General features: G+C 39.5%; 1 protein-coding gene across 4 annotated transcripts; it reads right to left on the bottom strand.

Moving 5' to 3' along the window:
- Positions 1-4,435: 4,435 nt before the first annotated feature.
- BAX (BCL2 associated X, apoptosis regulator) lies at positions 4,436-19,967 on the bottom strand. 4 transcript variants are annotated; one of them, XM_087917847.1, is made up of 7 exons: positions 19,693-19,879; positions 11,392-11,440; positions 10,838-11,005; positions 9,118-9,253; positions 8,863-8,967; positions 7,679-8,017; positions 6,410-7,118 (listed from the first exon to the last, which is right to left on the bottom strand). In XM_087917847.1, exons 1-6 carry the CDS (start codon positions 19,748-19,750, stop codon positions 7,721-7,723), a joined length of 813 nt encoding a protein of 270 aa, XP_087773973.1. In that variant the 5' UTR covers positions 19,751-19,879; the 3' UTR covers positions 6,410-7,118; positions 7,679-7,720. The 4 variants fall into 4 exon arrangements, with proteins under 4 accessions (XP_026567638.1, XP_087773973.1, XP_087773974.1 ...); XM_087917848.1 differs by lacking the exon at positions 19,693-19,879 and adding an exon at positions 19,351-19,481; XM_026711853.2 differs by lacking the exon at positions 7,679-8,017 and having other exon boundaries at positions 4,436-7,118; positions 19,693-19,967.
- Positions 19,968-27,315: the final 7,348 nt, after the last annotated feature.

Genomic DNA, 27,315 nt, shown 5'->3' with positions numbered 1-27,315 from the left:
CTATTTATTTGAAAAAATACTTGGGAGCCATGGCCACCTTTGATGTAGAACAGCTGCCCACTTGCTGATAAGAGGACAGCCCTTTCAACCACACCAATGTTGAGTGCTGGTTAACTAATAAGTTTCTCACCAAAATTCAGAGTCCTTGAATCAATCCGTACAGCCCATCATGGCTCAGCATCCGTGTTCCTTATGCCATCAGGGCTCAGCATCCATGTCTTCCCAGGACTGCTCTGGGAGAATTGACCTGTCTAATTCATTTCTCCCAAGTAAGGATGTTGACAGACTTCCCTTAATGATTGTGGGACAGAAGACAATGTTTTCCCATTAGGCTCCACTCCTATGGGATAGTTCAGGGCTTTCCAAATGTGGCAACATTAAGACTTGTGGACTTTAACTCCCAGGATTCCCCAGACAGCATGACAGGTTGAGAAATTCTGGAAGTTGGATTCCGCAAGTCTTAAAGCTGCAAAATTTGGGGAGCCCTGGAATAGTTTATACCCAAAGCCCTGGACCACACCCTCCCTGATAACATTTGAGAAAGCAGTGGAGACCCAGCTGCCTCAGAGCTTTTATGAAGTGTGATTTTAACAATAACCGCTGTCACCAATGAAGGGGTACCAAGAGGGATGGACCATTATGGATCTTATGATGTATTAATCTTGTGAATATTGTGTATTACTGGGAGTTTTTGGAGAGATCAGCATTATATATATACCTGACCGCTGTAAACAAATGCAGGCAATCCTCAAGTTATCATTCGTTGACCATTTGAAGTTACAATATATTTCTGATGGTTGCAGTATCCCAGGGTCATGTAATCATTTGCAACCTTCCCAGTCGGCTTCTAACAGGCCAGCTCAGTGGGGAAGACAGATTCGCTTAACAACCACATGATTCACTTAACAATGGCAGTGATTCACTTAACTGTGGCAAAATAGCTATAAAATTAGGTGCAACTCACTTAACAGCCTCCTTGCTTAGCAATGGCAATTCTGTTCTCAGTTGTAGCCGTATGTTGAGAACTACCTGTATAGTGCAAGTCCAGGAACTGTGATTAGCAAACCATGTGTTACGACTTAGAGCAGTGTTTCTCAATCTCAACCACTTTTAAGATGGAATAGAACAGAAAATAGAAAAACTGAGTTGGAAGGGACCCTGAAGATCTTCTAGTCCAACCCCCTGATCAGGCAAGAAACCCTATGCCATTTCAGACAAATGATTGCCCAATCTCTTCTTAAAACCTTCCAGTGTTGGAGCATTTACAACTTTTGGAGGCGGGCTGTTCCAGTGATTGTTTTGTCAGGAAATTTCTCCTTAGTTCTAAGTTGCTTCTCTCCTTGATTAGTTTCCATCCATTGCTTCTTGTCCTGCCCTCAGGTGATCAGGAGAATAGCTTGACTCCCCTCTTCTTTGTAGCAACCCCTGAGATATTGGAACACTGCTATCATGTCTCCCCTAGTCCTTCTTTTCATTAGACTAGACATCCCAGTTCCTGCAATCATTCTTTATATGTTTTAGCCATAGGTGGTATTCAACAGGTTCTGACCAGTTCTGGAAAACTGGTAGCGGAAATTTTGAATAGTTTGGAGAACTGGCAAATACCACCTCCGACTGGAGATTTTACAGTATCCTTCCCCAGTCATGCCCACCAAGCCTCTTTCAGAGAACTGGTAGTAAAAAAAAATTGAATCCCACTACTGGATTTAGCTTCCAGTTCCCTAATCATCTTTGTTGCTCTTCTCTGCACTCTTTCTAGAGTCTCAACATCTTTTTTACATTGTGGCGACCAAAACCGGATGCAGTACTCCAAGTGTGGCCTTACCAAGGCATTATAAAGTGGTGTGTGTATATTTCAATTTCCAGAATCCCCCAGTCAGCAGTGCTTTATTGAATACACCAGTATTGGATATGTAGCCTCTCTTGGTGAGCACAAGGAAGGTATGGATGAGATTGACTGGGCGTTTCTTCCAACTAGCTTTGCAACAATAGACCCACAGACGTACAGTATAACTAAGTTTTTAGTCCTAAAAAAAACTGAAGAACGTCTACATCACTGAAGACACAAAAATCACATTATACACTTTCTGAAAACTATTGAAGTGATTCCCTTGTTATCAGTTAATAGTTTCTTATGCCATCATTTCTATACAGACTGGAATGTGCACGTTAGATTTTTTGTTTTGTTTTTAATTTCCACACTAACAAAAAAAATCCATTGTAACTTCAATTGACAGATTAAAGATGAATTAAACATTTTTTTAAAAAATATTATAAAATGGGAAGGTAGTTTTCAAAGAAACTTTTTTGTTAAAAAAAGTGTAGAAACTATTGCCTAAGTAAGGGAAGGGTCAATTGCATAGAAAATACAGACATGAATAAATTTGAACAGTATAACAGCTAACCTGGGTTCATGTTAACATTGGCTTTACAATCAGATGTGAGTGGATTTCAACCTTAAGAGGCACAGCTACTGCCCATGTCAGCTACTGTGTCTCAGGCCCACAGGCCTCTTGCGGTATATGTCAAACCCCAGAAATATACATAATTCAAAAATTTAACTCCTGATTAAAAACATGACAGCTTTTTAGGATATATGATTAAACAGGCAAAGATACCAGACTGAGGCCAGCTAAGAGAATAGTGTTCTGTCTAAATTGCCCACATGGCCGACAGTTTCAAATATTGTTTCCTTCCTTCATTGCCTTATGAACAAATAAAGGTTTCCTGAAGTGAATCTGATGGCAAGGGTGAAAAACTTAAGCTGGCTGAGCAACCATCAACACTATGTCTGGCTAACCTTGGAGCTTTGAGACAGGGGCTTCTGGCCAAGATCTCCTCTTCAGTCTACTGATGTAGCACAGGGGCCCTGTGCTGAGTTGAGGGGAGATGGAGCAGGAGGACATCGTGTGAACACTTCCTCTGGCTCTATGGAGCTTGCCCATCCATGAAGACAGTTGGCTAAGAAAAGTGGACACCCAGAGGCAATCCACCCAGGGTTATTTGTTTCAGCTACTTGCTTCACACTGACTACTTGCCCATGTGCAAGATGTGTGTACTTTTACCACTGGGTGGTGAAATAATAATTGAACATGCTGGTGCAATGAGAAGCCTCCTCCAATACATTTGGAGAAGAGAAGCATGATGCAAAATAAGCATCTGAACAAAAACAAAGCATTATCCATATGAAGGTACAAATCCAGGGTGACACACGCACAGATTTAGGAATAACTGAATCTCAATTGACAATTAATAGCCAACTGGCAAAAAAAAAAAAAATCCCACATCATCGTTGCCTGCTAATTCCAAACTAATGCCATAAAACACAGCCATGCTATCTATAAGCCACACCTCCTCAAAGAGCCAGAGATCTTAAAAGAAAAAAACTCTCACAGCTTGAAATATCAAAGCACTACAAAAAGTAAGCCAAAGATCTAAATAAACCCAATCCAACCCACCCCCAGTCCAGTAAATTCACACTCCTGGACTCTTTTACTTCACAATTTCAAAATTATTATATTATGAAAATCCACAGCACCCCAAAATACTTTAAAGAATTACAACAGAAGCCTCAGCGTTCACATACCCATGTTTTTAATGTATTGTTCTACTTCTGGCCCGTCTGAGAAAAATGGAATCTGCCCAGTCTACCTAAACCCAACCCTTAATGGCAATTCATCCCCTCCCTAACCCAACCCCCTGAGGTAACAAAATCCCTCCCCAATATAATTATTCAAGTACAATTAATTCATATTGACCCAATCCTGCCTTCACTGCATTCATTGCCCCTAAACCTTCTCTCTCATTTCATTTCTCCAGCCGCAATTTGTAGCTTCTAGCTGAACCGATGAGCTTGGATAAGTAGAAGGGTCATTAGCTGGCTAAATCTACAAACAATAATTGAACAGATCTCAGATGTTAGCCTAGCTTGATGTGCTACCATAATATAAACTGAGTACAACAGACGGAAGAATGTACAACTGTATCAGGAAGTCTGTCGGGGATACCCCACTTAGAATTGGCAAGAGTATGGAGAAAAAGTAGGTTTCTAGAACTGGACAATCATATCCTTAGTTTACCATTTGCCACAACCACTTCTTTGCAACTAAGAATGATCTGAAAGAATTCCCTGACCTCTTACTTGATGGATGCCACCTATCAATGTCTGGCAGATTTGGCAGTCCTAGCACTATCAAATGATAGCTTATGTTGGCTTTGTTCACAAAACATGGTAAGAAGGAAGCCACAAGTGGCAGCGGGGGAGCAGGGCAGTTAAACCCATGTGCCAGCTTTTTCTTTCTTTCTCAGATCTCTGATGGATGGGATCATCTGGATTCTCAATGGTTGTACCTCGGCTCTTTTGACATTTGAAGGCTACAATTTGAAGGTACAACACCAGGCAACCTTATGGTGAGTAAAAGAACATAGTAAGCTGTTTTGGTTTTTTGTGTTTTTTTTTGGGGGGAACTGGCACATATGCTCCCTCACCAGCAGAGATTACTTGCTCAGGGCATCATACAAATAAGGTTAGGACTAAGCTATGTGAAAGACACCAATAGTCTAAGGCGAAGGTAAGGAACTATGGCCCCTTTATGATTTGTGGACTTCAACTCCCAGAACTCCGAGCATGGCTGGCTCAGGAATTCTGGGAGTTGAAGTCCACAAGTAATAAAAGGGCCATAGTTTGCCATCCCTGGTCTAACTCAATGTAGGATACCAGAGCTACCTATGCCATCTTCCATTCCTGGAAGTTAAACAAAAAGGTTGTGACATCAACAGGGAAATCTGATGATCTCAAGTCACCAAATAAACAAGAGAACTGGAATTGCTGACTATTATTATTTTGCCTCTCTCACTTCCCTTGATACACCACAACAATTTCATTACCCAAACTCTTGGTCAAATAGTTCAACAACTCTAATTTGGCCCACCTCCTCTAGGTCAATATAGCTTGAATGTATTCATTTGGAATTCCAAGGCAAATGCTGTACAGAAGTGTAAAGACACATTTTGATTATCCATTGATCGACTGGAAGATAAAAGAAAAGTGAATGTAAATACTTTTGGGAAAAGTTCAAAGCAGGAGTGGAATCTGTGGCCTTCTCATGAGAGGCTGCTGAAGTACAATTTCCCAGCAATACCCATGGCAATTAGGATTTTTAATTCAGCAACATCTTGAACAGTGTTTCTCAATTGTGGCAACTTGAAGATGTGTGGATTTCAATTTCTAGAATTCTGGTTGGGGAATTCTGGAAGTTGAAGTCCACATGTTTTTAAGTTGCTGAGATTGAGAAACGTTGGAGTCCCACAGTTGTCTCATAGTTTGGACAACTATGATCTGGACAATTGAAAATATCCATAGACATTTAACCATTGATCTGGAGGATCACAAATTCCTATTCCTGATCTGAGAATGATAAATATTTCCTGCACACCAATAAATATCAATGTGAAATCCATAATCCAAGATGGGTATCAATAGGTGGGCGTACTTTGGAGGCATATATGCAGATGCTCCATCTTTTGCACATAGATCCGCAGTCACAATATTTATCATTGCACACATGAACATAAAGAAGTAATGTAGCCAAAAAAGCAAAAAAAAAAAAAAACCCACAATAGTCACATGCAGCCAAATGTCTCAACCGTTATCACAGCTATAATGAGGTTCAAAGTACTAGGAAATGGTAGAAGAAAGTATGATTTTCTGGATTTCCTGGAGATTTCTTTTTTTCATTTGGCTGAGTCTAAAGACTAAAGAAACCCCACGGGTGATTCAATTTAATAGGTTCCCTCAATTTGGCCCCCTCCAAATGGATTAAGATAGCAACTTCCAGAATTCTCAACCAGAATATTACTGGAGAAACTTCCAGAGGTCACAAGATTGGGGAAGGCTGAGGTAAAATATAGAAATGGAGAAGAAGTGAGCAATGAAAAAATATTCTTCTAGAATAAATAAATCAGAAGCCCTTTGCATTCTTTCTTCTCCATTTCTTGACTCAGATCTCCAAGGCAAGTGAAAAGTTAATTTCTATGAGGACAGAATGAAGCAGTAAAGGGAAGGGAATCTTCCAATCATTTTGTCTCAATCTTGCAATGTCTTCTGTGTTCCACCTGGAGACATGTTGCTTTTAGGAAGCATTTTTCTCACCTTCTGTTTGTTTGAACTGGGGACAGACCCATTCAGATTGGAACATGTTTCTATTTAGCGTCCCTCAGAGCATTTCTACAGAAAAACACAGATCTGGCAGAACGAAGGATGGCTTTCAAATTCTCATTTTCCAGCAATACAGTTCCTATGTAAAACATCATCCCCCCAAATCCTGTACACATTAGTAGTTGCAAAAGTCTCCTAAATGTTTCCTCTACTTTGATTGTAACCAGATCAGTGATCTGTTGTTGTTTTAAAAAAAAAGATTTATCAGCAGAAGTGTAATTTATTCAAATATGCAAAGTTTAGTAAGGAGAAAACTTGGTTTTCTCTCAGAATATTGCCAAAATTCAGTTTTTGTTCAAGAAAAGGAAAACATGAAATATCAAAACTTGTTTGCACGGATCCCTTAGAAAACATCTGAGGATGCTGGACAAATGCACTGCTATGATTGTTGGCAGAAGAAATCTGGGATTAATCTTCCAAAAATCAGTATAAACGTTTAGCAGTTATTTGCAAGCTGCTGGCAGAGAGAACAAACCACTGGAATCCTTCAACCTTGTTCCCCGTCATTGTTTCAAAACTATAGAATCTTAAATGTCTTCGGACCTCTAAGTCCAAGAGGCTGATTGATTGGAAAAAGCAAGCGAGAAGTACACACTTGTCAAAACAAAAAAGTGTGTACCTTTTTTGAAAAAAAAGGCACCAAATATGAGCAACAGCATTTGTTTTAAAAATCACAGGTCTGAAAAGGAATCCTAGAACATTTTCTTTCTTAGTTAGGAAATGGGGGGGGGAGGGGAACCTGCCCCTCCTTCACTTGTTCTCGTAATGAAAAGGTCCTCCTAGCGGAGGGGGCTGAGGATTAAGACATCTTCCAGAAGGTCAGTGAGGCAGTCAAGACCCCCGCAGCAAAAACAGCAATGGTTTGCCAAGTAGGGGTGCCGAAAAAGGAGAGGAGGCCTTCCTGAAAGGGACAAATAACAAAGGGAGGGAGAACATAAAGGCATCTTATGGTGAAACAAAGACATGTTACAGCAATACAGGTAATCCTTGTCTTACAACCTGTGGCTTACGACAGGCCTTCCAAAATGTACTGATAACCTGGTTTATAAAGTTCTGACAGCCACAAGTGACTGCATTTCAATCCCTAGGCCACCGGCTCACTTTGATGGCCATTTGAAGTTCCCTACAGGTATGCAAGGCCGAAAATTCTTATTTACTTCCACTTTTTGCCAAAAAGGGCCCCATAGCAAACAATTGGTTCATTTAATGACCGTGGCATTCATTTAATGAATGCAAATGAAAAAAAAAAAGGCTGAAAAATTGGATCGGTCTCTTTACGACTGCCTTACGAGGTGTCAAACCCATGCCCGAAGCCCAGATGTGTCACGTGCTGGCCCCACCCCCGCCCAATTTAGCGAAGAGGGGGAAAGTCCTGATACGTCATATGGTGAACCTGTGACGACACAAGTTCGACACCCGTTTTAAAGTCAGGCTCCATCACATTCATAAGTTGAAGAGTACCTGTACAAGCATCAAGAAAAGGCTGTCATGTTTACAGTTGTCCTATGAAAGCCCACATCCCTGTACTTCTATCTTCACAGCGATCTTGTGAAGGAGACTGGGCTGAGACGGAGCACCTCTGAAACATCCAGCAATGGTGGTCTTGATCTGTCCATTCCCCCCACCCCCGTTTGGATCAACCCAACACCTAAACCAAATAGGCTGTCTTTGTTTCCCAGCTACTGTATGGTTATGTAGAAAGAAAGTTTTTAAACAAAAATCCATGATTGCTGAAAATTTGGGGAAGCAATGTTCAGGTTTTTTTCTCTTCTCCAAAATGTTGACAAAGGAATTGTTCAGCTGAGAGAAAACACATAAAGGAGTGAGTGAGAAGTGAGAAGCTTTAAAACACTTCACATCTTCCCTCTTTTTGTTGTTAAATATAAAAAGGGATTTAATTACTTGACAGCCTCTGTTCCTGAGTGAACTACTAAAAACAATATGATCAGTTCTCACCACATGCTAAACCATGTGATTTGCCTGGCTTTGGCTTAACCTGTATGAATTCAATAATTGTTAAAACCATAGTATGGCCTTAAGTGTAACTGTTCATGCTCAGAACTGTGGATTACTAAAACAAACAGTTAAGTAAATCATAGCTTAGTGGGCCAAGAAAACTCATCTCAAAATATGCTTGAATTCAGAATTAACTATACTGCACAAAGCTTCAGTTTGTGGGCCCTGAAGTTTTGGTATTAAAAAACTGAAATCTGCTTTACATCTTTGATAAAGGTTTTCTAATCTGAAGGAAGTCAAGGTAAAAGTCCCCGTAAACTCTAAATGACATTTATACTGTAAATGAGAGCCAGCCTGATATAATGGTTAAGGTGTTGACCTAGAAAGCAGGAGTCTCTGAGTTCTAGACCCACCTTAGGTAGGAAAGTTGGCCGGGTGACTTTGGGCCAGTCACCAGGAGACTGTGACTTCTAGTCCTGTTTCAGGCATGAAAGCTGAGTGGGTGGATTTGTGCAATCACTTTCTCTTAGTCCAACACATCTCAAAAGGTTGTTGTGGGGAAAATAGGAGGAGGAAGGAGCATTATGTATATTTGCTGCCTTGAGTCTGCTTATATAGTAATAAAGCTGGGATAAAAAGTCTAATATAGCTGGGATAAATAAAGCTGGGATAAAAAAATCTAATCTCACCCATCCTCCCTGGGCTTGGATCCAGGACAGGACATGTTCCTGTATATATTCCATAGTCCAGCTGATGACAGTCCTTAGGAGCTCTGGTAATTTACTGCACACTACCTGTTGAAAAATGACAAAACCAAGAAAGAAAAAAGTTAGTTATTAAAAACAGCCAAGATGGGGAGAAATCCATGAAAAAGGAAGCCAAAAATGGACAGCAACTGGGAAGGGTGTCTGAAAAAGGGGAAGACTAGAAATGACCATACTTACTTTTAGGACTAACTTGCATGCAAAATAGAACAATGCCACCACACGGCCCCAGTTAAAAGCACCGTCTGAGAACATCTCAGCAGCCACTCGAAAAAAAACTTCCTTGGGGGGATACATCTGAACTTGTTCTATCATCCTATAAGGTGCAGCAAAAAACAATCTAAATTAGAGACGGTTAAATATTGGGAGAAGCTCAGTGAACCTCGTACAATGCAGGTTTTTTTTAAGTGATCCAAGGAGAGTTAAATTTTGGCCTCCTGTAAAGCAAAACTCTTTGAAGTCATATGTAAGAAATTCATTAGACTTGGAAGCAGAAAGTGAGAGAGTTGTCAAGCTGAACAGAAATAAGCAGATTTTATTTATTTATTCATTTATTTGTATCCCGCCTTCATTATTTTCACAAATAACTCAAGGCAGCGAACATATCCAACACACGTTCCTTTTATTTTCCCCACAACAACAATCCTGTGAGGTGGACTGATACAGAGCGATTGGCTCAAAATCACACAGCCAACTTTCATGGCTAAGGCGAGAACTCACAGTCTCCTGCTTTCTAATTTGGTGCCGTAATTACTAGACCAAACTGGCTCTCTTTTGCCATCTTGCATTTTCTACCCAGACACCTTCTTAGAGTGCTGGGATTACAATTCCCTTCCAATAAAAGCTCTGTATGTTAAGAATCAGGTAGATTAAAAATTGCATTATCTAATTAAGTCAAATTTCCTCTAAGGAACTCCCAGGATCACTTAGCATCAAATTGGCAATATCAAATAGACGCATACTATTCCTAGTCCTGGTAACCCTGCATTGCAATACTCAATCCAGAGCAATTCACATGGCATTAGTTTTGATCTGGGGGCTCCTACCAAAAGCTATGAGTAAAATTATTTTAAAAATTGTCTAAGCATATCTGTACTCTGCATAGGATTTGTTAGATTACAATCTTCTGTAAAAATTTACATGGCATTTGAACAACTGATATAGCCAATTATATAGGCTTTAATTTAATTTTTACTGTGTAACGCTCTGCAAACTGCAGTACTTAAAATATAAATAAAAATAATTGATTGACTTAATTCAAGATTACACAGAGGTGTTAAAGGGGTTAACAGCAGACAAAAAAGCAATAACTATATGAATGCAAAGCTTACTTCTATTAGGCGGAAAACTTAATAGCTGATATATATATATATATGAACTTTGTTGATTTTATACAACAGGTATTCCTTGACTTGTGACTAAGCAACTGTTCAAAACTATACTGCCTTCCAAAAGATATTTATGGCCTGAGTGTCAAAATTCCAACGGCAGCACAGACACACCCAGCAGTCATGTGATTATATTTTGGGCGCTTGGTAACTGGCCCACATTTATGACCATCTGCAGCTTCCTATGGTCACATAACCATGATTTACTGTGTGTGTGTTTTGCTGGAAAATGATGTTTACTTCCAGTTTCTGGCAAAATTTGCCCATTATGGACAAAATATATCATAAAATTGGGTCAGTCAGATGGGTGCCTCAACTTATGACCATCATGACCTTTGATGGAAATTCCAGGCTCCGCTGCATTGTAAGTCAAAGTCTCCCTATAGTTCTTCCTCCCCAACTGTTAACTTTGTTTAGAAGTGTTCATGAATAATGGGACTGCAACAATTTAGATCTTCTAAAAAAGAAAAAAATGGCTACATTGGTGGGCAACACGGCTGCCAAAACTTTACCTCTGCAGCTCCGTGTTTCCATCCAGCTCATCTCCAATCCGGCGCAGGCACTCACTTAGCGATTTGGTATTGGAATTACAAGCCTGAGCCTCTGCATCTTCAAGCTCTGCCATGGTCACCTCAATGCGTTCTGAATCTCCACAGCACTGTACCCGATCCCTGATAAAGCTGAAAACAGGATCCCAGTAAAATAAATTAAGTCATATGAGAATTTTCAGCCTGAGATCTCAACTAGCTCTGTCCTTGCAGGTCTTTGTAGAACAGGGGTGCCAAACCCGTGGCCCGCAGGCTGGATGTGTCATGTGCTGGCTCTGCCCCCGCCCTGTTTAGCGAAGGGGAAAAAAAAAATCCTGATACGTCACGTGATGCCACGAGTTTGACAGAAGAATCAACAGCTCAGTCTTGGCTTTATTGCTAATTTCTCCAAGAGGGGGACTATATGCCTCTAGAGTAGTACTTCTCAACATTAGCAACTCCCAGAGTTCCACACATCTTTAACGTCATCAAGGTTGAGAAACACTAGTCTAGATATATGCTGAAGATAAAGAACTCACCTTTTGAGAAGAATGGTTCCTGTCTGAAGGATTTGATCTGAACTTGTGCCTGAAAAGGAAAAACAAACAAACATATGAGCTATGAGAAGAAACATCTCCAGGATCAAAGCAGTCAAGTTAACTAAGATCTAAGCTCTGCCCAGCCCAGAATCCTGCTTCATATCATTGAACTACAGGAAGTCCTTGATTTATAACTATTCGCTTAATGACTATTCAGTTACAATGGCACAAAAAAAAAAATGACTTGTGACCAGTGCTCACACTTATAACCATTGCAGCCACCCCATAGTCACGTGATCGAACGTCAGGTGCTTGGCAACCAGCGTGCAGTTAAAATGGTTGCAGTGTCCTGGGATTGTCATATGTTACCTCCCTGGGCAGCTTCTGACAAGCAGAGTCAATGGGGGAAGTCACCTTTGCTTAACGACCGCATAATTCACTTAACTATAGTGATTGGCTTAACAACCAGGACAAAAAGGTCATAAAATGAAACACAACTTGCTTAAAAACTGCCTTACTCAATAATGGAAATTCTGGGCTCAACTGTAGTCGAAGACTGCCTGTACTAGAATCTCATACCCAGGATATAAAGAATTTCCATTCTCTATGACTCATCTAATCCCTATTACGGTCTGTCATCGCATCTTGCTCAGCAAATGGCAGAAATCAATTGACTGGCAAAATAGCATTATGAGACACGTGCCATTATTATAGCATAGTTTATATGTTTTGTTATGACATGCCTACTAAATGGATACAACTTGATTTGTTTAGCATGGTAAGCCAAAGCTAATATTAGGGAGGACAGGGGAAAAATCCCAAAAGACTTAGGCTAGAATAGCAGGCAAGAAAAAGTAGATTAAAAATAAGTACAGGTAGCTCTCGACTTATGAACACATTTGAGCCCAAAATTTATCTCGCTAAGTGAGGCAGATGTTACAATATAGTTATTAAATGAGTCAGTGCAGTTGTTAAGTTACTAGCAGTTATTAAATGAATCTGGCTTCCCAATGGACTTTGCTTGTCAGAAGGTTGCAAGAGAAGATCACATGACTCCAGGGCATTGCAACCATCATAAATACGAGCCAACTGCCAAGCATCTGAATTATGATCATGTGACCATGGGTATGCTGCAACGGTCGTAAGTATGAAAAACAGTCATAAGTCACTTTTTCAGTGTCCTTTGGATGGTCACTAAATGAACTGTGGTAAGCTGTGGTCTATCTGTAGGGGGAAATGTAAGGCTGTGCAACTAGATAAGGAAAACGAGAGATGTATGTATTGGACAGGGTAAATCTGGTTCAAGAGCGGCACATACAAGAGATACTCAGATGTACCATTGAATCACAAGCTGAACCTATTCCAATATGTAATGCAGCTGAAAAGAAGGCCAACAACTTCTTGAAGAGCCTCAAAAGGAGCGTAAAGTCCAGATCACAGGAAGTAATTGTCCTTTTCTGCTCCGCCTTGATGAGGCCTCAGAGTATTGTGCTGAGTCCTGCACTTGATAAACAGAAGCAAGTCTAGAGAGGAACTACTAGGATGATAAAAGATCTAGAAAACGAATTAATCCTGTGAGGAATGATTAAAAGAACTAGGTACGTCTAGGCTGAAGAAAAGATTGAGAAGGAACATGATAGCTATCTTTAAATATCTGAAGGGTTATCACACTGTAGAGCAGGGATGTCAAACTTACAACATGTTGTTGTCACGTGATGTATTATAACTTTTTCCTCCTTTGCTAAACTAGGAGTGGGTGTGGCCAGCACGTGACACAACTGCCCACAGGCTGCGAGTTTGACACCCCTTCTGTAGAGCGTTAAGGACAATTGTCTCATGCTCCAGAGGGAGCAAAGCTAGCGGGATGAATCTTCCAAGGACGTAAATATAGATCAGACCTACCACATGTTTTATGTGGATCCAGGCACTAGAGATGGTATTGAAATTTCAGAAAAATACAGTTTTATTCTGGTGTAAAACAAATGTTTTTAATTGGTGCATTTTGGGAGGTGAATGGGAGACAAGGATGTATTACTCTGTCAGGCTAAGATTCTTTCTAGATCAGTGGTTGCCAACCGCTGGGCCATGGCCCACTGGTGGGCCGCAGAGAAATCTCACCCCCAGAGCACCCCCCAAAGCAATTAATCCAGGCTGCGCAGAAACACAAGGCTGCACCGCCCACATGGGCCGCGGGAACCCTCCCCACCCACTCATTTCTTACTGGCAAACTTGCCTGCTAAGTTGCTATTTTTCCTTTTTCCGACCATCAGCTGTTCTGATGTGCCGGGAGATTTAGATTAGCTAGGAAACAGGAAATGGTTGGATTTCTTGCTTTCTAGCTAGTTTTAGATCTTCGGCTCTGCTTTTAAGCACAGCCGAACCTACCTTAGGACTGAAGGTTCTATTATTCAGTGCAGACACTCGACAAGCAAATTTTATGTGACAGACTCAGGTAGCCGATGGCAAATAGAGAGATCACTGAATGATTCTGTGAGCAACTCAATCCGCCTATCTGCTTTGCTTGATTTTGGAGAAAAGTTGCTCTTTTTTAAATAAAAACTTTAACATTTACATACATGGCGTGTTGTGAGTTAAATTTGTGAGTTTGCTTGCTAGCAAATTTTATGTGACAGACTGAGCTAGCCAAAGGCAGATAGATAGATCTCTGAATGAATCTGTGAGCAACTCAATCTGCCTGCCTGCTTTTGGGTAAAAGTTGCTCTTTTTTATTATGAAAAATTCAATATTTATATAAATATTTATAATATTTACATATAAGCCATGTCCAGTCAGTCACATGACCACCAAGCCACACCCACAAATTAGGCCATGCCCACAAAACCGGTTAGTGGTCCCTGGGATTTAAAATTACAAGTTTGATGGTCTCTGAAGTCCAAAAGGTTGATGACCCCTGTTCTAGATTGCATTCTTTGCTGATCATGGGGAAGTGTTGACAGAATAGAAAACATGAGAGGTAAGAACATGTATGTACAAAAACTCGAGAATACAGACAAATGTTAAGTGAAAAACAGTAGTGAACTTTTCATGAACCTGGCATTACTACTAACCTATATTTCTACTTAGGCATGTTGAGCATATTTTAAAAATAGTTTCAGTTTCATGTTGCCCTAACATTAGGTAAACCAAAGGTGTTTTCACATACAAATTAATAACAAATATATGTACAATTGGCCACTTAGTGACTGCTCCAAATTATGACAGACCTCCCCAGGATTACTTGAAACCCAGATTCAAAGTTCCGAGGCCTTCTCCCCTACATGGTTATGTGGTCACATTTGCTCAGTAACAGGCCCGCATCTGCATCTGTTTGCAATGTCCCGTGGTCACATGACTATAATTTAATACATTTTTTTGACAGAAACCAGCGTTTACTTTCAATTTTCCACCCATTGGGGAAGTCAAACTCACTTAACAATCATGGTAATTCAATTAATGACTTCTGCAAAAAAAGTTGTAAAATTGGCCGTGGTCACCAGGTGACCCCACAAAAAATTGCAACCATAATTCCAGGCTGAATTACGGTCGTAAGTCAAGGACTGCCTGTATAAAGCTCTAAGAAACCCATTTTTACATTATGGCTATAAGGCAGCTTCGTCATCTTCAGGTCCCCCGTATACAATTGGACCCCAATTTCAGTGGTGTTGCTGGCTATGATTTTGGAGAATTGTGCTTTTGACATCTGTGTGAGCGAGGTAGAAGAACAACATTCTTAGAGATAAATTGTTTCTGGCTGGATGGTTGATCCTTGATCTTTTTATCCATTCTAAGACCAAAAATAATGAACTGGCACTTGAAGCAATCACATGAAATGATAGCTAAATATGCTACTAGGTAATGATTAGTCATAATAAGACTCTCTTGAAAGGAAATGGGTGGCACGTTAAAGAAATGAAAAAGGAAATTGGTTTATTTGCTAGAACTGATGAAGGAAGAACTTGGTTTTCTTTATCATCTTTTATGAACATTTGCAACGGGTAACTTTTGGACTAAGGGAAAGGAGTTTCTTGGTTAAAAGGTGAGTCAACCATGCTGACATGAGTAAGAGTATACAAAGGTTCATATGCTGCTCTATAAGTTCGCTTCTTAGTTTCTGTTCATCATTCTCTTAGTTTCAATTCATCAGTCATCAGTTCCATCCCCTTGGACACTGCAAGATTCATTACCTCAGGGGTCACCAACCTTTTGGACCTCAGGGACCAGCAAACTCATAATTTTAAATCCCAGGGACCACTAATTGGTTCTGTGGGCATGGCCTAATTTGTGGGTGTGGCTTGGTGGTCATGTGACTGGCTGGGCATGGCTTATATGTAAATATTATAAATATTGATATAAATATTGATTTTTTTATAAAAACGAGCAACTTTTACCCAAAATCAGGCAAAGCAGGCAGGCAGATTGAATTGCTCACAGAATCACAGATTCACTCAGAGATCTGCCATCGGCTACCTGAGTCTCTCACATAAAATTTGCTAGGAAGCAAACTCACAAAATTAACTCACAACACCATGTATGTAAATATTAATTTTTTATTAAAAAAAGAGCAACTTTTCCCAAAAATCAGGCAAAGCAGATAGGCGGATTGAGTTGCTCACAGAATCATTCAGTGATCTATCTATTTGCCATCGGCTACCTGAGTCTGTCTCATAAAATTTGCTTGCCGTGAGTCTGCACAGAATAATAGAACCTTCAGTCCTAAGGGAGGTTTGGCTGTGCTTAAAAGCAGAGCCGAAGATCTAAAGACTAGCTAAGAAAGCAAGAAATCCAACCATTTCCTGCTTTCTAGCTAAACTAAATCTCCCGGCACAGCAGAACAGCTGATGGTCGGAAAAAGGAAAAATAGCAACTTAGCAGGCAAGTTTGCCGGTAAGAAATGAGTGGGTGGGGAGGGTTCCCGCGGCCCATGTGGGCGGTGCAGCCTTGTGTTTCTGCGCAGCCTGAATTAATTGCTTTGGGGGGTGCTCTGGGGGTGAGATTTCTCTGTCGCCTACCAAAATTTTCTTGCAGCCCAGCGGTTGGCAACCACTGATCTAGAAAGAATCTTAGCCTGACAGAGTAATACATCCTTGTCTCCCATTCATCCCCCAAAATGCACCAATTAAAAACATTTGTTTTACACCAGAATAAAACTGTATTTTTCTGAAATTTCAATACCATCTCTAGTGCCTGGATCCACTAAAACATGTGGCAGGTTATGTCTTCCTGTTTTTTTTCACATTTATACCTTGTGCCTTTTTCAACCCTCCTGATCTAAATTTAGATTGTAAGTTGCTAACAAGCAGAGACTTGTCCTTTACGTAATGATCATTAACTTGATTTTGATAAAGTAATAAGATAGATTTACAGAAGGCGCTTCTAGAGACAATGTTCAACCAGAGAGCCAAACAGAACTTCTTTCAGAGGCAATACTCCCCTGAACAATAATCTAGCAGTGCTTCTCAATTTTGACAACTTTTAAGATGGGTGGACTTCAACTCCCAAAATTCCCTAAGCAACATTCCCTCTGGCTCCTAAGTAGCTTTTAGGTTTCTGTGTGGCCAAAAAAAATATGAATTAGAAATACTATTATTTAATCTGATCAAGCACGGCCTTTTGAAGTTTTAATAAATAACTACGTATTTAATACATGTTAGCACCAATATCTGTAGCAAGGACTATTCATTTATTTATATGGTTGCCCATCTTTCAACAAAGATTCTGGGCAGCTAATAGAATTAAAACTCAAAAGAAACGAACCAATAACAACAACAAAATCCAAGATAGGTTATAACAAAAAATAAATAGAAAACACAAGGGCCATAGCAAGAACTACAACAATACCCATCTCAATGGCTAGGGAAAAACAAACCCAATTCATATATCAGCTCTGGTGAAAAAATGAATTTAATGTCAAAAAATACAATGGCAAATTATTAGATATATTTCTAAAATTTAGTAGTTCAGATAAACTTCAACACTGTTAAACAATTTTATTTTGCTATTTTTGATTTCTGCCTACCAAAGGATCTCTTGTGTTTTGCCTAAAAATGGAAAATATTTTTTTCTTTGTTTTCTCAAATTTGGAAATATAGGCAGAAATAAACAAATAGAATTCAAGAATTAAAGATCTAAATTAACAGAACAACTACAAAAGCATATTATCAAACCATGTTAACAGGCAATCAAGATGGATCACACTTTTTCTTTAAAAAAAATGAGGATCTTAATTAAATCACATTTTATGATTATTAAATGTTATTGAGATCTTATTTAATTTAAACACATCAATATGAGTATTCATCTGAACTTTGAATTATATTTTATCAGCATATTGGTTAATGGTAACCAATTGATTGACCTTGTTTGACAAGAGGCACCATTTTCTTATCTCTCTTTGTAAAACTGACAAAGATGGAGGGAGAAGAAATGGAAGAGACTTGGACAGGAGGAAGAAAGGGTGGTGGGCGTACAGTTTCTTAAAATAAATTTCTGAGTTCTGCTGAAGAAAATGTAGGAATTAAATCCCATTGAGACAGCACACCATAAAGTCACTTGAGAATAATTTTTGAATCTCCAAATAAGAAAACCATGCATATCAAATGCCCAAACAATTCAATTTTTCAGAAACTGAATCAAAAAGTACCATATGAGTAGTGAAAAATGTATTTCTATATCAAAGTACAAGAAAGTAATGATTAAACCAGATTTAAATCATATCTATCATCCTTTAAACATATTAAATCTTCACTCCAAAAGATCTATGTGAAAAGCAAAATCAAATGTGAACGTTTCTAACTTATAGTTATGAGACGGACAATTATCAAGAGCAAAGTCCCATTACTATTAAAAAAGCATTGCACTGCTACTCCATCTTTCTCTTTATTACTGGACATTTATTTGTGTGTGTGAGAGGGAGGAAAGGACATAAATAACAGTTTTAAAAAATGGATGTATTAGAATTACAATAAATTTGGAGCACTTGCACATTCAACTTAATGAAAAGCTTAGCCCAATAAAATCATCATCTATAAACACCTGAAACAGACTCCACAGCTTTACTAAAATGCCATTCTTTTTTGCTTTCCCTCATTTCATTTGTTAATAAATTCAAAAGTTTCCGTGCGATTTTGTGACATTTTAATTAACTTCCTGAAAACACTGCCCTTATATAGATTTTCAGTTTCTACTTTGATGATGGCATCCATCGCCACCTCACGTTTCAATGTTTTGTTGTGGTTTTGATTTTCGGGAACTTATTGTGTTCCTTTGTGCACCAGCCACTGGACTACAACAATTTTAACAAAAAAAAGTCTGTGTAAAGAACCTTTTCAAACATTTCCAACTCAGTTGCAGCACCTGAAATCTGCCCTGGCATTGTCCACTTCCACCCAGAGGTTTGAACACCGCCAACTCTGCTGTCTTTGAAACGGATTTTTTTCCAATCTTGCAATAATCTGGATTTGTTCCTGGTAAACACCTATTCCTATTTCTTCTTCATCATTATCAACAACCTCCATAGGGTGGAGGTGTGTATTAATGTAGTGTGATTTTGTTTTTAATTTGAATCAGAGTTGCTTTCCACACGGTTAGCTTTAGAAATCTAAATCATCAATGACAGATCCTCATCGGAATTGTTAATGCACTGTGATTTTGTTTTTATTTTTGAATCAGAGTTGCTCTCGAGTCGGGTGGCTTTAGAAATCTAAGTCATCAATGACCAGATCCTCATCGGAATCCGGGCTCAGCATCTTTGGAGCGCTAAATAAAACTCTCCTGCTAGGTTAGGTTCCCCTATTGTCGTTTCAAAATCTTTATTCTGATTTAGTCACCCTGAGGCAAGGCATCATTTCAAGAATAAAGCCTCCCATAGATGAAAAGCACCCCGAGATTCTCGAGGAGGAAGCAGCAGAAGCCCAAAGGCAGCCGAGGCGGGATTTTTTTTTGCCCGCCACCTGAACCTACCTGGCAGGGTTGTCGCATGGACACAAACAAAACATGCCCACGGCCCTGCCCTTCCTCATCCCGGCGAGACTGCAACCCTCAGCCAGCGGAGGCAATGGGAGAGTCGCTGGGTGGGGACGGCGACTGTCGGAGTGGGTCTCCTTAGGAAGGCGCTAGGCTGGAGAGGAGCAGCATCAAGGCGCTCAGGCTAAAAGGGCGAAGGGAGCCATGGAAATCTTCATGCCCGGGCATGCCCTCGTCTTCGGAGAGGCAGCTCGCGCGTGCTTTGGCATTCAGCCTCCGACAGGCTGGCCCGGCTGCCGCGCCCCGCCTTCCCTGCTCCCCGAGCCCCGGCACGCTCACCCTCCATGCGAGGCGGGAGCTCCCGCTCCCTCCCGGGACCCGCCGCTGCCGCCGCCATCGCTCCACTCTACTCAGCTGTGCCCGACTCAAGGCGGCAACCCGCTTTATAGAGTCACGTGATCCAGCGGCCGGCAGGGGGACAGGAGGAATAAAAAAAAAAGTGAGAGGTGGGGGGGGAGGAAAAGCAGCGCGGAGAATGGGAGCGGGATCATTGCCGGTCACGTGACGATGCAGAGGGAGAAGGCGGGCTGAAGCCATGACATCCTCTTTTCTGGTTGCCGGCTTACAGAGCCGAGTAGGGAACGGCGGGAGAAGGGGGTTAATGCAACCGCGCAAACTTCCGTCAGCTCCTGCGCAAAACTGTTTTTGTAGCAAATACATGTAAGGGCATAGCCCGCCCCCTCACGGCTTCTTGGACCACGTGACCGGAGTCTCGGCGTTCCTTTCTAAAGGAAGGGGCGAAAGTACAGCGATCATGCGATGCGAAGTAAGCGATCGTGTGAGGCGGAGGAGGCCCCGCCCTCTTCGAAGAAAGACTTTAGTCCCCCGGCACTGCCGGTAGGGGGCAGCAAAATGAACATCAATTTTAAAAGATGTGGTTTGCTTCTGCATAAAACGCTAATGGTTGAACTGAGAGCTAAAAGCTAACCTGGCGGGATTACAGTAATTACTCTTCGATTTAAAAAGCTCACTTAGTGAGCTTTCGAAATTTCAAGGGCACTTAAAAAAGTGACTTCTTCACACTGATGATCACTGCAGCCTCCCCGTGGTCACTTGATTTACATTTTGCATGCTTGACAAGTGACTCACATTTATGATGGTTGCAGTTGTCTTGGGGCCATGTGATTCCCCTTTTGCAGCCTTCAGGCAAGCAAAGTCAATGGGGAAACCAGGTCCATTTAACAACCGTGTTAACTAATTTAACCGCAGTGATTCATTTAACAAATGTTTGCAAGAAAAGTTGTAAAATGGTGCAAAAAAACTCACTTAATGAATTTCTCACTTAGCAATCTAAAAGTTGGGGGTCAATTGTGGACGTAAGATGAGGACACCCCATCAAAACAGAATTGGTTAGTAGCTTAATCACGACTGTGTGAAGTGCGGAGTTTTAAAAATTATTCAATGAGGAAAAAATAAAGGCAAGGCAGAGAAAAACCTCTTTAGTCAAAATGAAAAATTGGCTATAATTTGAATGGCAAACTATTTATTAGATTTTTATGCTGCATGTATTATTTTTAAAACATAAATTTGCCTGCCTTTTATTTTCCTCAAAACAACCCTGTGAGGTGGGCTGGGCTCAGAAAGGGGCACTGGCCCAAAGTCACCCACTCGGCTTTCATGTCCAAGGTAAGACTAGAACTAACAGCCTCCTGGTTTCTAGGCTGGCACCTTAATCACTAAACTGGTTATGGAAACCACCAAAGAATGTCCATATTGTTATCAATGAAACTACTTATGAACATGTTATATCATCAGGAATTGAATTCAATTTGAGTATTTTAACTTGTAAAAAACCCTAACTCTGTACTGTTTTATGGTCTTGATTTTAATCTTTTACTTAATTGTTGCTAATTTTAAACTTAATAATAAATAAAAATAAAATAAAATAATAAAAATGTTTTTATACTTAACGCTTTTATTCTATTGTAAGCAGTCCAGTTATCAAGCGACCACATCAGAAAGAAGTAAGATAAAGTTTCTCCTTCCTAGATCAAATAAAGACATAGATTCGGGTTTTTCAGTTTTAGATGCCTTTAAAGTTGTATAATTTGTCATCCATACTAGGATATTAAGTGTATCAAAGGCATACAACGTAAAGTTTTAGGGCTTTAAATGATTATTAACTTGCCGAGTTCTCCAAATACAACAAATTGTATAATTCTAAATTGATAGTAAACATTGTAAAATATGGAGGCATTTCAACTATGGGGTCTTTGGTACTCTCTGAGCTTGATGATTTGTTTGCAGATATTTCATTACTGAACTAGGTATAACAATATCAGTGCAAATTCCACTCTAATCCAGCACTGATGATGATACCTAGTTTGGTAATGAAATGTCTGCAAGAAAACTACCAAGCTCGGAGAACACTGAGGTCTCCACAGTTCTGTTCTGAGCTACGAATATTCTCTTCTATCGGTACATATTAACTATGTTTTAATTTCAATTGCATTAAATCAAGTGCAGTTTTTGTTCTTCCTCCATGCATACTGCATTGAGTTTACATATTGAATTTACACAATTGAGATAGGCAGCTGGTTTTATATATGTGTGTGTGTGTGTGTTTGTGTGTGTGTGTGTGTGTTATTCAGCTTTGTTTGGGTATTTTCCCACGTCACTGTAGTTGTGCTTTTAAAGTTGTAGCAATGTTTTGGCAGAATCTCATCTGCCATCATCAGGCTTCTGTATTGTGTCCGTCTGAAGAAGCCTGATGATGAGATTCTGCCGAAACGTTGCTACAACTTTAAAAGCACAACTATAATGATGTGGGAAAATATCTGAACAAAGCTGAATACCATACATGTAAGTACCCGCAAAAACTTTAGAAAACAGGTCTAGGTGTGTTTGGGTCTTTTCCCATGTAAGATTAAGAATATCTTGGCGACGTTTCGGCGAGGTCCCACTCGCCATCCTCAGGCTGGTGCTTTCGGCTTCCTGCCAGTGCAAGCAGTGTGTGATCGGAGCTGCCGTCTCTCTATAAATACTGCTGGTGGGGGCTGGTGTGCTGGGCTGGTTGGCTGAGCTGCTGCCTCTTGATTGGTTGATGGAGTTGATGTTGGTATAATGGGCTGTGTGATGGCCTTGTGAGTTTTGTTGTGGAGATATCCTGGATCTTGTGCTGGAATCTCCTGGGTCGTTTGTTTTGTAGTGATCTTTTTTCCATTAGCCTCTCATGTTTTAACAGCTTGGGTAATGGGTTGTGTGATGGGCTTGAGAGTTCTTTTGTTGTATCCTGGGTCCTGCGTTGTAATCTCCTGGGTCGTTTGTGTTTTGATCTTTTCCATTAGCCTCCTGTGTAGTAACGGCTTGAGTAATGGGTTTTGTGATGACCTTGTGAGACTTATTGCTCTGGTATCCTCGGCCTTGTGCTGTGATATCCTGGGTCATTTGCTGTGTTGCAACTTCTTGAGTTCTTGTGGTGTAATTTCCTGAGTTTTCTGATGTGATATCCTGAGCTGGTGGCTGTGATGTAGCATTCTGGGTTTTGGTCTGGCTTTGAGTTTGGGGTCTGGGTCTGTGTTCTTGGCATGTGTCAGCTTGTTTGGTTTGGGGGTCGGGGGTGCGACAGCTGGCGAAGCAGCCATGGTCTGTTTTCTGGATGGTGGTTGTCCTTCATTTATAGGATGGGCTTGAGCCTGGGTCTGATGAGGGGGATTGGCAGTGGTGTCCCATGTTGTTTTGGGTCTGGTGTTGGTTTTCGTGACTTGGACTCATTTGTTGGTGAGGGCTAACTTCCAGATGTCTGGTAGGCAGGAGGTATCGTCCCGTCTATTCATGTTATGGGGGTGTTTCTCTATCTCGATGGCTTCCCTGATTATTCTCTTGCCGGAATGTTCAGTGTTGGATATTAATTTGGTTCCGTCAAAATTAATCTCATGTCCTGTGGCTTTAAGGTGCTGGAAGAGAGAATAAGTATTTTCTTCTCTTCTGACTGCATTTTTGTGTTCTGCGATGCGTACATTTATTCCCCTGTTGGTTTGTCCAATGTATGTGGCTGGGCAATTGTTGCATGGTATTTCATAGACCCAAAACAACACAACAAAAGAACTCACAAGCCCATCACACGACCCATTACCCAAGCCATTAAAACATGAGAGGCTAATGGAAAAAAGATCACTACAAAACAAATGACCCAGGAGATTCCAGCACAAGATCCAGGATATTTCCACAACAAAACTCACAAGGCCATCACACAGCCCATTATATCAACATCAACTCCATCAATCAATCAAGAGGCAGCAGCGCTGCCAACCAACCCAGCATACCAGCCCCCACCAGCAGTATTTATAGAGAGACGGCTGCTCCGATCACACACTGCTTGCACTGGCACGAAGCCAAAAGCACCAGCCTGAGGATGGCGAGTGGGACTTCGCCGAAACATCGCCAAGATACTCTTAATCTTACATGGGAAAAGACTCGAACATACCTAGACCTACATATACATACATACATACATACATACATACATACATACATACATACAGTTAAGGCCTTTTTTTAACTTCAGGAAAACACTTGTTTCTATTCTTTCATTTTTTGATATTCAAGAATATGTTTTAGGGTGGAGCTGGCGTCGCGACAATACAGCATGCGATCTTGGAGGTCTGAGATTGCTGCCAATATCTTTGCTCTTGGACAATCCTATCGGATCTAAACCGTCCTGAAGAGACAATGAAAGTGAAGAGCGCATCCTATCAATCCCAGGGACATCACAAAGTCCCTGGTAGATCCAGGAGAAGCTCTTCTTGCCAGCAGCAAAGAGGCAGCCATTAAAGCTGCTGAAGTTGGGACAGCTCCGAAACAGAAGAGAACAGAAAGAGTGTACCGGTTTGGTGAGAACTTTTTCTTTATTCTAAGATCTGAAAGGACACCCTAAGGAAAAGAAAGAATCTGTAAAAGTTTTGACAGGAATGTCAAAGTAATGTTTTTTTCTCATTGCTGGATTTTCTATACATGATCTTATATTTTGAATCTGGACTGGTTTTTTCTTTTCCATCTATTTTTTTTTCTCCTTTTTGATTTTGTAACCATTTTAGGAGACTCCCTTTTAGATATTTCTTTTTTTTTAAATATCTTTTTTTTTTTTATTAATTCTTATTGCATTTTACTTGGAAAAGAAAGGGGAAAGTGAAAGCAAAGAAACTTTGTAACACTGCCAACTAGAGGCTTGGAAATATTATATTTCTCTTGTGACCAGACAAAGCTGAGAAAGAAAGAACTGAGACTTTTTTTCAAGGACTATTTGATAAGATAGAGGGAAGAGCATGGGAGAGTATTATTGCAGGTGCTCTTCTGGGTTTCTATCAACAGCTGGACGTTGAAGTTTATAGGAAAAGAAAAAGGTGATAAATTTCTGGAGAAGAGTGTTATAACAAGAGCCTTGGATAACTAAATAAAGTGCAGTGTGTTTTCTTGATTTTTCCTAAGCTGTGCTACCCCTCCTCAACAGTTTATTTTTTGAAATAGCTATTTGGATTTTTAGTTCTTTGGAACTTGTCTTTGCTTTTTTTTTATGCTTGTCTTTGGAAGTTAATTTTTTAAATTTGTTTTTTATTTTAAAAGAAACATTTTAGTATTAATGATTCCCTTCCTTTTCATTTTAAGGGAGTAGCCTTTTTTTCTTTTTCTCTTTTTGCCTTTCTGGTATTTTTGTTTTTCCATCTACCACCAATACTGGTTTTTTCTTTCTTTTTATCTTCCTGGCTTTTTTCTTTTTCTCTTATGCAGCCTTTTATATTTGAGACCTCTTAATTGGATTAAGGTGTTGAAGAACCTGAAGAATTTTTCTTTTTAAGCTTTTTATTCTTCACTTTTCCATCTTTTTTAGGATTTTACAACTTTTTCTCCTTTGTGTATGTTTATGTTTTTTTCCTTCATTTTTGAATTTTCATTGTTATCTAACTAATCAATTGGATTAAGGTATACAAGAACCTGAAGAAATTCTTTTTTCTTTTTTTATTATTATTACTATTTGGTTTCTTTTACCCTACTATTTTTATTTGGAATTGCAATTGGTTACTTCACAGTTGGATTAAGGTCTAGAAGAACGTGAAGATTTTGAATTGTTCGAAATGAGTAGGAAATTAACAGCTCCTGGTTCTTCAACTTCTACTTCCTCTGCACCATCTGGAGGACAACGTTCAATACAGACAATGTTAAGGCAAGAGAAAGAACAAGAAAAAGAAAAAGTGACCCTGCAGATGATTATGCAAGGAATTCAAAACATTCAAACAAGATCAGAGAATATTGAAAAGAGAATAGAGAGAACATCGAACAAAGAACAGAGAACATTGAACAAAGAACAGGGAAAACCAATGAAAAAGTCGAGAACATCTAACAAATGATGATGAAATATGATGAGAGACTACTAAAAATTGAAGAAGATAAACAAAGAGATAAAAAGTTTGGAGACATTGATACAAGATTAACTGTGGTTGAACAAGATAAAAGTGGTATGCTGAGATGGGAGATTGACAGATCAGAATTTTATCTCAGATTCCAAAACATAGAGGAAGAAAAAGGACAAAATCTAGCTGAGATAATGATAGAAATATTGGCTGAAGCTTTGGAAATAACTGAAGAGAAGATGATGGATGGAATAGATGAGGTTTATCTAATCTTCACAAGATACGCAATGAGAAATAGCCTACCAAGGGAAGTTTACATCAGATTTACAAAGAAAGCCATTAAAACGCAAATATTGCAAGTGGCAAGAGAGAAAACATTGAAATATAAAGATAAGGAGATTGTGGTTTTGAAACAAGTACCCAGAAGAGTGAGAGAGATGAGAAGAGAATACCGATTCTTGACCAAATTGCTACTTAAAAAAGAGGTGAATTATAGGTGGCTTATTCCAGAAGATTTAATGTTCACATGGCAAGAACAGAGATACAGAATTGATTCAATTGAGAAAGCTGAATCATTTTATACAGAATTTTTTCAGAGGGAAAGAGGAAGAGGCAGAAAAAGAAATGTCACTAATTGAATTCCAAGAGGACTGCCAAATGATGACTGGAAAGGAGGAAGCCAAAGAACAATGTGAACCAAGATCCACAAGAGCTGCCAAACCTAATTTATAAAATATAACCATGGAAGAGAAAAGTTTATTACAATTAATATAAATGGACTTAATTCAGCCGTTAAAAGGAAAACTTTCCATAAATTAGAGAAATTAAAATTTGATATAATCAGCCTACAAGTACGTACGTATTAAAAAGCAATATGAACAATTGTTGATACAGCCAAAACTAGGGAAAATATTTACCTCCTTGACACAATGCAACAAAAGAGGAGTGGTTTTATATATTAAAGAGACCATTCCAGTGAAATTGATTTATACTGATGACGATGGAAGAATACTAATGGTGGAAATAATGGATAATACGAAAACACTCCTGATTGCAATCTATGCCCCGAATGACAAACAAAAAGAATTTTATAAAAAATTACATATCAAAATAATTGAACTGGACTATGTTAATATAGTTATGATGGGAGATTTTAATGGAATTGTAGACAACAAACTGGACTACACCGCACAGAAAACAATAAAGCAAAACAGAAAGACTCTCCCTAAATCTTTTTTTAATATGGTAGATGAAATAAACTTAAAAGATACATGGAGAGAAAGAAATGTTAAACTAAACAATACACCTTCTACTCAAATAGACACTTATCATGGTCCAGAATTGATACGATATGGATGTCAACAGAATTGTTAACTAATACTCAAGAAATAAATACTGAAACAAGTACTTGGGCAGATCACAATTCAATGACAATTAAATGGAAAGGACAAAGAAGAAGATCTAGATGGACACTAAATAATACTATTCTAAAGGAAAAAAGACTTCACACAGTGGATGGAGAAAGAACTGGCTTTTTTCTTTAGAGAAAACAAAA

Source organism: Pseudonaja textilis, chromosome Z (assembly GCF_049901715.1).
Source record: "Pseudonaja textilis isolate UNSWEBS1 chromosome Z, rPseTex1.2, whole genome shotgun sequence".
In the NCBI taxonomy this organism is placed as follows: domain Eukaryota; kingdom Metazoa; phylum Chordata; class Lepidosauria; order Squamata; family Elapidae; genus Pseudonaja; species Pseudonaja textilis.
The sequence above is the reverse complement of the archived record's forward strand: the minus strand, read 5'-3'. Positions and strand labels throughout refer to the sequence as shown.